General features: G+C 40.3%; 1 protein-coding gene across 1 annotated transcript in view; it reads right to left on the bottom strand.

Annotated features, from left to right (window-relative positions):
* The window catches only part of PITPNA (phosphatidylinositol transfer protein alpha), a 66,374-nt gene that overhangs the window by 35,881 nt on the left and 14,756 nt on the right, over positions 1–15,737 (bottom strand). Inside the window, exon 2 of the mRNA XM_018573541.1 lies at positions 15,704–15,734. Coding sequence (XP_018429043.1) covers positions 15,704–15,734 — 31 coding nt within the window. The remainder of the gene's footprint in view (positions 1–15,703; positions 15,735–15,737) is intronic.

Here is a 15,737-nt window from a genome sequence, read left to right as displayed (position 1 = left end):
TGTACAGTCCAGCTCTAGTACTACTTTTATGCAAATAAAAGAAAAGTTATCAAGTTGGAGTTGCCTTTGTCCATTTCTTTGCTCTGAATATTGTAATGTACATATTATACTGTACTGTATACAATTCCTCGTTTAGCGACCGATTCGTTTAACGACCTAGTCATAGGAGCGGAACTCCGTAGCTAAACGAGGAATGCCTGTAGTCAAATTTCGTTTTGCGTCACCATTTATTGCTTAAAAGTTAGCGCCATCGTCCTCTGCTTAAATAAAATATCGTCAAATTCTCCTGTTTTAGCCTAATCAAAGTTTGTGTTTCTCTACTATAGTATTATAAGATGTGTGCAACAGGCATTTGGCGATTTTCTGCTATGGCAGACTAGAAAAGACATGTGCCTTGGCTAAATACAACAAAAATGCTACAAAAACAAAGAAAGATGAAAAAAAGACTCTTCTTATGCATTGAAATGGACATGGGCCACAAAGCTTATATGAAAGTACACTGTAACAGTAGATTTTACCAAAGCATTTTTGTTGCCTTTGCATGAGAGAAGACTTCCATATTTAAACAACTACCATCCAAATTTTTTTGAAACTTTTAGCTAGTTGGTCTCATGTCATGTCCACATACTACAGCAGTATGGTTGCCCCCAATAATTTTATTGACTGTAGTTTTATAGATTGAAGTCCACCTAAAAAGCAAAAATGACACTCATTCACTGCATTGTGAAACCATAGCTCCTGAGTTCAAAAACCACACAGCTCTAGGCACTGGGGCTCCAAAATTGAAACTAGAACTAAACCTCAATGAAATCATCATAGGTTAGTAGAGTAATGTAAATTATGCTGTACCTCAGGCTTTGTTAAATAAAATTGTTAACATACTTTGATCATTTAATTCCATGTGTTACTCTTCCATTTCATGTTCATGCAAATACATCTTAATCAAAAATATGACCGGGGGCTATGTCAAGCAGAGAGGTGGGTATTTCTGCAGAATAACATTGCTTGAGTAGGCTGGTTTAGTCAACGGGACTCAAGATAAATATGCTGAAACACTGCGTTATCAAGTCAACTTGTAGTTCCCCTTAGGAACGCACTTTAAAGAGTGAGAATGCTACTCCTACAAAGTAACACTCGGAGTGAGCATAGTCACCCAATTACATTTTGAAGGTTCCTCTTTGCAGTGCCCACAGGTAAAATGCCTGGCAAAGCAAACCTCCAGAGGGGAAAAAAAAAAGAAGAGCAGTCTTTACCATCCCCACCCACTTTCCATAATTTCCCCCCAACCCCCTTCTCTCTCACAAATGTATATATTATATTGATCAATATATTAAAACCTTTTATATTCGTTCTCTCTCAACCGTTCCAGAATTCTTGCCTAGGAGAGAATGACATCTCAATTGCCTTTAGCCTCCTAGGATACTGACATCATGCATCCCAGGAAGCCTTACAGTAATTCACAGTCCATGCCTTGCTGTGCATTATTAGGGGGGTGGCCATCTCTTCCCAATTCTTGCTGGACCCCTGATGACGTGACACATGCTGACATAATGATGTGTTAGCTCCGTTAAGACCTTGAGACATGCATGCGTGATGACATGCCCCTAGAGAGTGTGTCTGGGTCGGGCTGGGCTCACTAGAAGCGAACTGGTGGTGCAGATCAGGAAAGGAAGCTCAGATGACAATCACTAGAAAATGGTGAGGGCAAGCACAGCTTGAGCAAATTTTTGCTTATGATAGAAGAGGGGAAGCTTACATTTAAAAAAAAAAATCCACTTTAAAGAGAAACTTTCTGCTTTAGTTATTTAGCTTCTGTTGTCTTTCTGCCTTCTCAATGGGTAATCAACTACCATTATCACTTTTGTCTAGTGAGAGGGGAAGTGACCCGGAAAACAGTACAGCTGTCCCAGGACACGTTAATGTTAAACATGATATAGTAGAGTAATCCTAATAATCAACTAGCACAAGTGCAACAAAAGAATAACTGTACAAAATTAAAGATTCTTTGGTAGGTATAATAGTAAACAAACAGTTATCAAAATGTTTCAACCTCCATTGTAAAAGACGTTCAGTTGGGCCCATGCAGTTCAGGTGGGCCAGTGCAACACCTTTTCTTTTTCAGCCATTCTGTTGTAGATTTGCTGGTGCTTGGGATCATTGTTCTGTTGCATGACCCAATTTCAGCCAAGCTTTAGCTGTCTGACAGATGGCCTCACATTTGACTCTAGAATACTTTGGTATATAGAGGAGTTTATGGTCGACTCAATGACTGCAATCACCCTTCCACCACCATGCTTAAGAATTGTTATGAGGCGTTTGTGCTGATAGGCTGTGTTTGGGTTTCGCTTGTGCATTATGGCCACACATCTCCACTTTGGTCACGTCTGTCCAAAGGACCTTGTTCCAGAAGTCTTGTGGTTTGTTCAGATGCAACTTTGCAAACCGAAGTGGTGCTGCCATGTTCTTTTTAGAGAGAAGAGGCTTTCTGCTGGCACCCTTTTCAAACAAATCATATTTTCTTGTACCGTCATGAACTTTAACATTTGACATGCTAACTGAGGCTTGTAGAGTCCAGGATGCAACTCTTAAGTTTTTGCAATTTCTCTTAATGCATGGTCTAAACTTGGGGTGATTTGCTGGGACGCCCACTCCCTATGGAAAGGGCTTACTTGTAGGTATCCATCCCATATGCTCAACGGTAGTCACCTCTTATTCATCTTATTTACTGGATGAGGGATCCATGAAGCCCAAATCTGACCCCTCAATATGGAGTGCACTGTGGTTTGCCTCGATCTTTGCAGGCGATAAATTATCCGCCCTTATCACGTAGTCAAGTAGACAGGATACGAAATGTGTTGGCGTTTATATACGTATAAACGCCAACACATTTCGTCCTCTCGCAGGACTTCATAAAGAAGAATTGCAAAACTATTCCATTTCCATATTCGCTCTATGCCACAACCATTTTGGTTTGGTTTAGTGGCCAGGGGTAAGATCACTCAAATGGAACAGAAAAAAACTTATTTTTGTAGAGGTATAAGGGTTATAAATATGATACAAACAATATATTATATATTATATATATTATATATATATTATATAAAAGGATTAAACCAGCTGAATCCACGGCAATATTATTAATTATAATAAAGGCTTGCAGTTTTAATTCACAATCTAATCTCCTAGGGATAGAGGAGTTTAGGGTAAAAATCCAATATGCTTCTTTATGTAGTACCATTTTGTCTTTGTCTCTCCGTCTCAGAGATATCTGCAGTTGATGAATCCACTTAAAGCAGATGCCTTAAACTGCTGATCCTTGGAAGTGCCTAAACTGGTCCCCCAAGAAGATTTCCATTTGACCAATATTACAAAGATGTTTACCATTTGTAACTCTCAAATCCCTTTTAGTTTTGCCAATATAGATTTTATTACACGGGCATGGGAAGTGATGTTACCCAACATCAGGGTGTGTCAATGTCTTAACTTTTCCTGATGAGTGTCAAATTTGGTTACTATAACCGCCTTAAAAAGTGACATTAAAGGATATTTTTTTTTCCCCCTCGCCCCCCATGTTAATGTCAGTACTGATCTTAAATGATGTCTCTTAATCCGATCTTCCTCTTCTTTCCCCATGTTTTCATCTGTCCCTCCAGCGGTGCGACGGCTCTCCGATCCAGCGCTGACTCCTCTCTGCTTACAGGCACTTCCGATCCAGCGGTGTCTGCGGGCGGGTGCACGCGTCCATAGACTTATCTTGCGACTCTGCTCGTCTACCGGCTGAGAATCCGAACTGCGCATTCGCCCGCCCCAAGATCCTTTGCGGCCGCACGAACAGTTCCGGACTCTCGCTGCGGGAGCGCGCAGCGATAATGAGGTTAGTCTAAACTGCTGTTTAAGCGGGTTTTTTTTTTTTTTTATAACTTTTTGCCTAAGTCTACTGCTTGCCAGCAGTAGATATAGGCAAAACAACGGGAGGCTTTAGAACCGTAAATGAAAGTTGACTCCTACTTTAAAAGAGAAACATTCTTAGTTTTTCAGTTTCCTGGGTCTTTCTGCCTCCTCACTGGGCAGTGAACTAGGATTACTTTTGTCTAGTGAGCAGGGAAGTGACCCAGAAAGCAGTACAGCTGTCTCAAAAAGCAGTAATGCTACAAGGGATGTAGCAGAGTAATTTTAATAACTAGCAAAAAAAAATGGTCCAAAATTACAGATCATTCGGTAGTTAAAATAGTAAACATATATGTATTTAATGGTTTGCCTCGAGCTCCATTTTAAGTGCACTTTGTTGCATGGCCATACCCTCTATTTGCTATTCTTTAAGGCTTCGTTCACACCTGAACGTTTTGTAGCGCGTTCTATGCTCGACGAACGCTCTACAAAACGCTCAAACATCTAAATCCCATTGTATTCAATGGGTCTGGTTCACACCTTGGCGTATTTCAGCCCGTCCCTAACGCGCTACAAAACGGCCCACGCCTGAAAAGGTACATGTACTACTTTGGGCCGTTTTTGTTGCGCGTTTCCATTGCGATAAGCCAAGTAGCCCTCGGAAACGCACGTTTGTCGCACGATTTTTTTACCGCGTATCTCGCGGTAAAAAAAATGCGCGACAGACGCGCATATGCAATACACCTAGGTGTGAACCAGGCCTAAGAGTTTACAGACAGCATTCTAAACATTTCCATCCACATGCCTTTGTTTGGAAGCTTTGATGGACCTTCAAAGACATTTGCAGCAGGTTGAGACTTCCCTAGGGTTTTTTCACATTTCAATTAACCCTGTTAAATGAGAAACATGTAGGATGCACAAACAGCTCTTCTTAAGGAGCAGTAACTCTGCTCCAATGAACCCCCCAGATCTCTAAACTTCTTAGCGCGAGAACAGACCTGCCAGTCAATGAGTAGATACAGATGGACAGCCAAGAGCAGGGGGGAATGTGTGCAGCCTATGGAAGCAGAAGGAGACCAATGGAGGTTTCCTAGTAAAACATTACAGGAAACACATTTCTGCATTTATGTAAGTGTAGGATGGCAATCTCCATTGCATCCATAAATTTCTGCAATTACTTTATGTTCCGTCACTTCCTATTGGTCATCAATATTGGTTCAGCTCTTAGCACACAACCCTTGGGCAACCCAAATTAAAGTGGACCTTTACTGGTCCAGTAGTGCAGATAGCAAATCCAATTTAGAAAAGGGTGTGACCAAACAACATTAAATGCTTATAAGCCATAGCAGTGATCATTTTCAATTCTTCACTCCCAATACAGCTTTAGGTTTTGCACACATTACATGTAAATTAATTATCATAGATATAAATCTACATACATGCAAGCCATATTCTCCCTCATATTTTTCCTGGTGAAATTCCCCTATGCTGTATGCCAAATCATGCATTGCCAGTTCTATCCTTCTTTCTCAGTGAACTAGTCTGGATAATCTCATATCGTTTTCCAGAGCCAAGTGGAAGCACATGCTTTAAAATGTTTAGCTTTCATTGTTCTTACTGCCTGAGAGGGATGACAGCTATTTTTAACAAAGCAAAAAGCACTATACACATGCAATATAGGTTTCTTTCCTGGAGAGGACTCACAAAACAACCCATATGACAGAAGCAGCCCCAACCCTTATAGGAAAAAAGCGTGGAGTTGTCAGAAGGCAATAGACTCAATACGCTAGCCTGTAATATTTGTGTGATTTGCCATGGCAGTCTTTATTTGTAGCCATGTGACTGTTACAATCTGCTGTCACGGCTGAAAAGTAATGCACGATTGTCAAATAACGATCGTAATAGGTTAGTGAACTGAGTCTATAGTCATCAAATCATGTTTAGATGCAGGACCTTTTGCTATATCGGATATGTGAATGCGACCCATGTAGTGTGTAAATACTAGGGATGCACCGATACCACTTTTTTAAGGCCGAGTACCGATACTTTTTTTCAAGTACTCGCCGATACCAATTACCGATACTTTTTCTTAAAGGGACAGGTCACATTTTTTCTAAAGCAATACAAAAATCATGATTTTAGGTCAGTTTCTTAATATTATGAAGAACATGAACACTCTGTAGTGTGGCACAGCTATATCTTCTATATTTAGAAGGCTCAATTGCTTAAGAGGAGAGGAATTGGTGTCCAGCACAAGTGCAAATTTTAGGGTTCCTGAGTTCTAAATGTTTTCCTTTTTCCATCTATTATAACCAGGAAGAAGGTCACAATAAAGCTGAACTCCATGTACAGCAAATATTGTCTAAATACAAGATTCATGGGTATTCTTACTTGAATCGTGGTGTGATTTATGTATTTCTTCCAGTAATCCAGTGTGACACTTTACCTCTGTGCAGGAACGCCCTTTGATACAGACCTGTCACTGCAGCTCTCTCTTCTTGTGTAGGGTGACTGTTCTTGTATCCGCAGGCAGCCTGTAGTGGGTGGGGTCTACTGGGTCCCTCACAGCTTTGCTCTCAGCAAAGGGTATGTGCAGCATAGTGATGTCAACACTACTTTTACAAGGTTATAAGTGGGTTTGCAAAGGCATTCGGTGCACATAAAGTGAATGTTTATCATTTGTGGTTATTAAGAAATATATTTAAATGAAGAGGTTTGTGCTTGGAGTTCAGCGTTAAGCCAGAAAACCTCTTTAAGGCCTCATTCACACAAAACGCAAGCAAAATAGTATATTGCGTATATACGAGCGTCTATGTGCATACAGTTGGGCAAAAAAGTATTTAGTCAGCCACCAATTGTGCAAGTTCTCCCAAAAAGATGAGAGAGGCCTGTAATTGGCATCATAGGTAGACCTCAACTATGAGAGACAAATGCATCTATGCGCGTATATAAGAGCGTATATGCGTGCACTATATGCAATCCCAGAATGCATCACTCGTAATGGAATTTTTTATGTGCATGGAGCCATTTATTTGCATATGGTACAATACGCACGTACGTGCAGCAGTGTGAATGAGCCCTTAAAGATTATACCCAAAAAATCCCCACTAGGGTACATTCAAGAGTTCATGTACAACCTCATTCTCATAGGGAGTCGGTAAGGCTGCCATTAATGCACTGCTACTGTCACACATGTAAAAATGGTACAGTGACCCTTCCATTACGTAGATATCACATTTGATAGTGTAGAAGTTCCTTTTCTGGTAGAAGTTCATCAGAAAATGTAACTTGAAGACCGATGTGGTGATAATTGTTTTCCATATTTTATCAACTGCTATGACACTAAACTCCAGAATTAAAATCTTAAAAATGCATTCAAGTACCTGAACATTGAACAAAAATGTTGTTATCAAATTTTATTTGTGTATCACTCGGCTGTAGATCCTCAAATCTTCTCTGAATTCATGCAGACACTGTCCTTCCTTTTGGAGGGTGGTCCCTGTGTGTGTTGTAAAGTAGCTGCTCCAAGCTCGCTCCAGTGATGGACTACAATCTCAATACAAATGAGTAAACGTGAGATTGTAGTCCATCGCAGGAGCAAACTAGGAGCAGTGGCTACTTTACAACACACACACGGAACATTATTTTGTTCCCTTTAATCTTGTTACCGTTGCGAGAAACCCTTCTTCTAGCACTTGTAACATCATCACCATATCAATATGAATGTAAAACTCTATAGTGAGCACCTGCTGGGAGATTAGTTTTTATTGATATAGGCACAGAACTACATCTACCAAGAGTCCTTACCCTACACACAGTTTGTGGGTAGGCTCAGGGAGACAGAGGAGCAGCATTTTTTTGCTGGACAAAAAAGATTAATTATCAAATGTATGCACGTGAAGTGGGGCAGAGAGGGGGGCAGGAATAGGTAGAGTTCTGTAGTCCAGTAGACAGGGCTTACAACACTAGTTAGGATTTCACTGTTATAGATGCAGTGTCATAACAAACAGGAAGTTAGAACAGCACTGGATTTCTGACAGATCAATAAGTATTTCTGTACTTGGAGTGTTTGTATAAAGGGATAAAACATGGAGAAATGTACAGATTTTGTTTTATAAATTTGCCTGACATACACTTTAATGTCATGCCTCATAACACCAGTCTCCACCTAGAAATATTGGCTTCTATCATTCTGCTCTAGTCAGTGAAAGAGGTTGTCATGAATTGTAGGCAGCTACATTGCAGGACCTTTTTCGTGGGTTAGAAGGCAGGCAACAAACTAAAGTTCTCCCAATATTGCAAATTCAACAACACTGTACACAATACATATTGCACTATGTTAACCCTAACATATGCAAACGTCTATGTATTTTAAACTCCTAATAACCTCCTGTGCCTTCTCAAAGTGCAGTTTCACTTCTCTAAAAAAAAAGTTCAGACGATACAAGAAAATGGTTAGAACTTAACGAACAGTTCTGCCAAAAAACAACAACTTGCACCTGGAGGAAGGCGTAATCAATTACATTTATTTCCCTTATAATATTTTCTATGCAGAACATTAAGATATTTTAAATAAATACTTCAAGCCTTCGAAAAAAATGTTATTTTTTAACTTTGCCAAGTGTAACCACAAAAGGCCTTTCCCCAACCTTACTTAAAACATCCCTTACTATAGTTTCAGCAATCATCAGTATTTAGTTGCACAGCTTGCCCACAGCTGCTGAAGTCTCAGTACTATTTTCGACAAAAAGACCAATCCATGGGCAAGGATTATGATAGGAACTGGCTTAGAATATAAACAGCAGCCCTGTCCACAACGTGGCCCCACAAGACTATTATACTATTTTTACCTTTCAAACTTCTTTGCCTGCTGCTAGGGTTTTCACATATGGAGTAGAGGTTGGATGTGGCAAGACTAAAGACCCTGTTGCCAGACCATTCATGCTAACAACAATCTTTGCATAAGATTATATGTGCATTTAAAGTATTTCCTCCATGTTCTTTACCTATACATCCTTGCATGGACAGCCAAAGACCTGGGACTGCTGCTGGGTGCCACCATCTTGGATGTGATATCAGCAGCCCCAACAGACAAAGCTATCACTCAAGTGATACTTTATGGCTCATTGCTAAATAGATAAGGTAAGAGATCTTGGGGGATAGAGGTGTGTAACAAAGGCAAATGAGAGGATATTTGTGGTTAGTTATCATAGATGTGCAGTTACAATAAGGCCTCATTCACACTTGCTGTGTGCGGGAATGGAAAAGCGTGCATCCTGCTTGTGTTACCATTATTATTAATGCCATTAATACAGCAAGCAGGATGCACGCGCAATCAATAAACTGTGTGAAGTTCACAGCTCAAACAGCTGCATTAATTTATTTGCCGTATTTGTTACATGTAGGGTATCCCCCTGAAATGAATGGGCTGCCCTATGCAGATCAACAATCTGTCAAAAACGCATTTTATAAAAAAAAAGCCCGCAAAGCCCAATCCTCCGAAGCAGCTTCTCTTTGCTACACACAGGCTTTCCAAAATTCTCAAGTACAATGGACCACCAGTCCTCGGCCCACCCACATCCTGGAAGAGTAGAGGAAAATGCCCAATAAGTATAGCAGCTTATGGCTGTACCCCTAGTCAGTGCAAATTCTGGTGATCAGCTTTAAAGATTTCTCCGTACAGAATGAATGGGATTATGCTTTACAAGATCTACAGCGTGGCTACATTTGTACATCGCACCCATCTAGCTAACCATATTAGCTGTTCCCTCTACATTCTGTATACAAGCCACGTAAAGCATGTTAATTATTAAACTTTATTATATTGATTTCCTCTCCACAATGAACCCTATTGTACAGGGGTATTAGAATATTCTGGACTTATAACTCAAGATAATAAGATTAACAAAGCAGGCTTTATTGGATTCACAGACAAGAGGATCAATTTTACTGGGGAAATGGCAAGAAATGTGCTTTGCATATTGCATTTTGTTCAAAGAGAAACTTCTGATAGCAAGTGAAATAACGCAGTGAACGGTTACTGCTATCCAAACACAGCAGCTGTTTTAAAGTCCACTACGTTTACGTTATTATGAGTTCTATGCCATATACCTATGTTTACCTTATCCTGTGTGCTAGGTCATAAGGATCCCCCCTTTCACATCAGAAACCCGCCCCCCCCCCAACGGCACCCTGGTGTAGAAAGGCTGGTCTATACTGTGTCATCTTGAGACTCTCCGCTTGATGTTCCATGACTCATATACCTAAAACACCATATTACTAACCAAGTGGAGTGCAGTGATCTGGAAAAGCTATGTCTAGATGAAAAACCAAAGCACTTGGCAGACACATTCACTGTATTGCAGACCGTATGTGTAATTTTCATTAAAGTGTATCTTTACCTTTATGCTTATGTTCTGTACATCAGTTTCAGGAGTTTAAAAAGTTTTGTAAAGTTACCCAGATAAGGCATAAGATCATTATCACTCGACTCAAAAGATTTTAGCTGAATTGTAAGACCATCAGAAGTTACCCATTTATGTTCCAGCGGGGTTTTGTTTTTGTTTTTTTATAGCCAAGGCTATGTTTGTCAATGGTTTAAAATCCATGTAGTCTTACAGTTAGTACACAGGTGACCACTGCAAGTACCCAATTTTATACATTCTTCACTAAACTAGGTGGAAGGAAAGCAGGTCCATTCAATATGGGATGGTATAGCTTCTTCAATAAAATCAGGTGAGCTAAAAGAAGCCCCCCCAACTGTGGGATGGTATAGCTTCTTTACCAAATCAGGTGAACTAAAAGAAGCCCCCCAACTGAGGATGGTATAGCTTCTTCACCAAATCAGCCGAACTAAAAGAAGCCCCCAGCTGAGGAATGGTATAGCTTCTTCACCAAATCAGGTGAACTAAAAGAAGCCCCCCAATTTTGATATTAAACTTGTGAATAAAGAGGGTTGTGTTTATGTCAAAAACAAAAGTAGAAAGGATCCACACACTTGTGACTCTCCACTTTTGAGGTTTAATATGTCCATATGCCATGCTGGTATTTGCTTGGAGGAAGGTAGGACATATTTTTTTTTTATATTTGATCATTGCAAGCAACTTACAATTTTACGAACATGTAACAAATTGGCTACATGCCGCTTACATTACATGATATAAAATAAATCTCCCTAAAAAGCAAAGCCGTTAGAGTGGGATTCTCCAGTAATGGCTATGGTACCCGTGCACTACATTATGCAGATCTAACTACAATAAATAACAGATGCTAAACGTATATGGAATAAACGTTTAAATAACCTGAAATTGTGTTTTCATTCCGGTACAATACTGTTCTGGCATAGAACGTCTAGTAACTGTTAACCGCAAGGAAACAATTATTTTGTTTAGATATACCCGACATTCTCCAGGTTAGCACATATGACATGTTTAGACATTCAGCAAACAGTAGTCCATTATACAGTATATAAATGTCTTCCTACAGTTATAGGTTTGCAGCTTAATTCCTCAGTATTAATCAGCTTCAGCTGCAAGGCGGAGTGAGGGAATTACAGAACACTCACCATGAATAGCCATGTTGTACATTTGGACTTTGTAGCTTGGTATTAGTCACCGGGTATGTGCTTTGAGGAGTTCCGGAGTCTATTTATGGCTAACTAGTAAATGACGTTTGAGGAAGAATTCCAGTACATTTTTACAGGGCCGGTGTAGGGAACAAATTAGATGTGCGATAATAAACACCTCTCTGTAAAATAAACAGAGGTTTCCATATTCTGTTTATTAGTCTACAAACATGTGCACACAGGAAAAGGCAGTGGAAGGGAAGAGGAAATTCAGCTGCATCAGTTTAAATTAAGAACAGGGCATCTTGAGGCTTAAAATGCAACGGAAGCCAAAACATTTTGTTTAGTTTTGGATGGAGTAGAGAGATCAGAGAATTTGTCGAGTCTTTATTACTGCCTGTGTCCCCGTTAGGGAGATTCATCCTCTCTATTTATCCTGGTGACTATTATTACTGAAATAAATGAAAACCACAAATTTTGGGTTCTCACCTGAATAGGGATAAATTAGAAATCTTCCAGTAGGGACACTAGTTCTGGTGACACTGCTGACCACCAGGGATTTTTCTCACGTTGTAGGGATTTCCCCCTCACTTCTTGTTGTGGCTATTGGACAGCAAATTAGGGAAAAATCTCCTAAATGGGACACAGATGGCAAAAGATAAGGGGTTATGACCCTCCCTTACTCCCTATACAAAACTAAAAAAAAAAAATCCACATTAGTGCCAATCCACCCAAGGGCCTGTCTAAATGGGCTTTGGTTTGTGTGAGAGCTGCTCCTCTCTCCATACAAGTCAAGGGAAACAGAAAAGAAGATTGAGGCAAATTGAAAAGAGCTCAAGGGGGAAGGTTGAAAAGAGCTCAAGGGGGAAGGTTGAAAAGAGCTCAAGGGGGAAGGTTGAAAAGAGCTCAAGGGGGAAGGTTGAAAAGAGCTCAAGGGGGAAGGTTGGAAAGAGCTCAAGGGGGAAGGTTGGAAAGAGCTCAAGGGGAAGGTTGGAAAGAGCTGATATTTCAGGGATGGTCTGAATTCCCCAGTGGCGGTTGACATTTCATGGGGAGTAAACAGCACTACATCCCAATTCCCAGCTATACCCACCCGTAACACAGACCCTTCCTCCACTTGCTGAACATCCCCATACCCAAACAACTATGTGAAAATATAAAAAAGAAAAGCAAGAACCCCTCAAAATGGCCCATGCATGTGGATGAAGCTAAAAGCGCATGTGTTCACTTGTAAATACCGTACAGATATGAAAAAGTTGGTGAGTAATGTAACCTGCTCATATCTATGCAGATCGAAAATATCAGTCTGAATGACTCTATGATAAGAGCTCAGTAGTCAGCTTTCTAAAGATATTTAGATGATTACCAGGTATGAAGGTGCAAAAATGGCATAGTACCCGTTTAACTAGTATTAGGAATTTTACTACTTGGAGAAAATGCATGTACATGTGCAGGCTGAACACAGAATAGATGAGCAAAGATAATACACCAATACATAATTCTGGTCATGTTTGACTAAGGTTTATTTTGTATCACCTAGTATTTTATCACAATTCAGAAACCAATGTCTCACAAGTGTTGCTAGAAACCTCTTAGCTTTTCATTAGTGGCAGATGCAGAAACGATGCGTGATTTCTTGCATTTCCTACATTTAAAGTGCATACAAACAGCATAAATACAGAAAGAGCAAGGCATGCCATTCCTAGCACATGCACGCATTTAGGCCCCGTTCACACCTTTCCGTTTTGTCGGGCGTTCAACGCTCTATGAACGCTCTACAAAACGTACAACCATGAAAATCCCATTGTTTTCTATGGGTATGGTTCACACCTTTCCGTATTTCAGCCCGTCTGAACGCCCTACAAAACGGCTGACGCCCAAACAAGTACATGTCTTTGGGCCGTTTTGGAGGGCGTTTTCCATTGGGATACAGCTAAGTAGCCTTCGGAATCGCACGACGGTCGCGTGATTTTTTTTACCTCGAATCTCGGTTAAAAAAAAAACAGTGTGACGGTCGCGCGACAGACGTGCATACGTAATACGCCTAGGTGTGAACCCAGCTTACATTATAGCACTTATGCATGAGCAATTATTAAGAGCATTTATTACCCCTCAGATGACGGAGGGTGTGTACCTTTGGGACCTGTCCTGATCTGAGGAGAGGTTCTGTGGGCATCGGATCTTTTGCTTTTCCCTACTGGCGGTCTCTCTTCGATACAACCCTTATCAAGTACTTGGTGGACCTGCTTCAGCTGGTCCCCAAGGATCAGGGTCCCTTTGGTTTTGGCCTAGGTGAACCAGGGTACCCTGTCAGGATTCTTGCATCCCAGAAAATTAAGTCCTTGCCTCTTTGGAGAAGGACCACACTTCACTTTTTCTGTTCACGGGAATGTTTTAAATGGATACACTGCAGGCTTCAAAAGCGAGAAAAATATATACGGAGAGCATAAAAACTTCCAGAGGCAGTTGCATGATCGGACTTGCAGTTTGAGCACAGCTAAAAGGGGCCACAGTTTGAGCACAGCTAAAGGGGCCACAGTTTGAGCACAACTAAAGGAGCCAGCTAAAGGGGCCACAGTTTGAGCACCCCTGATCTAAAGCATAACCGCAGTAAAAAATAGGAGAATAAAAATGAATAACTCATTAAAAAGATAAACAACAAAACCAACTTGTTGCAAAATCCAAGTTTAACCCCCTCCCTACTGCCGTAATGTAAAAAACAACTTGGAGGTTGACACTTATATAGTTAAAAAGTTTTTAAAAAACAGTGATTATTAAAAGTCACAAAAAGATAGCTCTGCCTGTCTCAAAAGAATGAAAATTATTTGGGTGCAGTGTTGCATTACGAAGCAATTGTCATTCAAACTATCACAGCACTGAAAACTGAAAAATGGCCTAGTAATGATGGGGTTTATACAGGCTAGTTCTCATGTTGTTAATCCAGAGATATACCACACAGTACTTTCTTTCTGCAGCTAGATGTCCTCAATCTGATGGCAAGCATCATTCAGCCCACTTGCTATGAGCCCAGGTCATCCAGGACCTGACATTGAAAGGAGAAGCAGCACAGCATAGTTCATCTCTCTGTCACTCTGCTTTTTCCTCCTTGTCAGCACTTGAACCGATTAGCTACTGCTACTTCCTCTCACACCTCACCACTGCTAGACAGGGACTGCAAGAGGCTGATACCAGGTCAAATTCAGGTACTTACACTGCATGCATAAAAAAAAAATATAAATGGTGTATTATTGATTACAGTGCTGCATTAATGTGTCTTTTATATCTGCCTACAGTTTAGCTTCAAACTAACTGCCTTACAACCATGACCCTGACACTAAGCTACCCTAACCACTGAATGACTCCCTGTATCAGAATACTTATCTCACCCTGTGCCAGGAGCAGTCATGCCATAGACTACTGGTGCCATGATGCCAGCGCTAAGACCTAATGATCTGAGACTGCTGTATGTCTATTATTATTACTATGAATAGAATTGTCAGTAAAAAAGTCTACAGAGATGACGGAGCGGGGAAAAAATACAAAATTGATGCCAATTGTTTCTTTTACATCTCTCATCATAATGGAAGATATACAATGTTTAATATTACAAAAAGGTTATGGCCCTTTTTATCTAAAATACCAACACAGTACACTCCATGGAGCTGAAAAGCAACCATGAAAAGTACCACAGGAATCTCAAACTGAAAAATAACCATATAAAAAAAAAAAACCCTGTACAGAAATAGTTTTTATATAAAAGTAGATTGATGTCAAGCCTGTCAAAGGACTTGCAGGTACTTGAAGGGTTGTCCTGATGAGCTGGTTTAACAATTGGCTGGTGTGACTGGTTTAACAACAGTATCCATGGCAATCTGCAGCTAATCAATGATTTACATTATGCTCTAACAATTACACTGTACACTTCATGCTTCGCTTAGCTGGACGTCTGTTATGGAACCTAATGCGCTTCCCAGGATGAAGTGTGCGGGCCGGTGACAGGGCCGGTGACAGATACGGCCCTTTCATTTACTGTAACACAGTGAAGGATAAAAAAAAAAAAAAAAAAAAAAAAAAAAAAGATTAAAAAAAAAAAAAAAACGAATTGTTGGGTGTGACTACAGTCAAACAGGTTAAGAACAGAGTCAGCACACAATTGTGACATCACAAGCTTCGCCTTGAGCCACATTGTATCATTTCACAAACCAGCCAAGTTGCAAAAACAATTATTACAATAAAAAGGCAAGCTCTTACCTCTTCCACCGATACTGGCAACAAAACTCGGCTG

The sequence above is a fragment of the Nanorana parkeri genome, unplaced genomic scaffold (assembly GCF_000935625.1).
Source record: "Nanorana parkeri isolate BGI_ZX_2015 unplaced genomic scaffold, ASM93562v1 scaffold48, whole genome shotgun sequence".
NCBI lineage: Eukaryota > Metazoa > Chordata > Amphibia > Anura > Dicroglossidae > Nanorana > Nanorana parkeri.
This window is presented reverse-complemented; position numbering and strand designations above follow the sequence as displayed.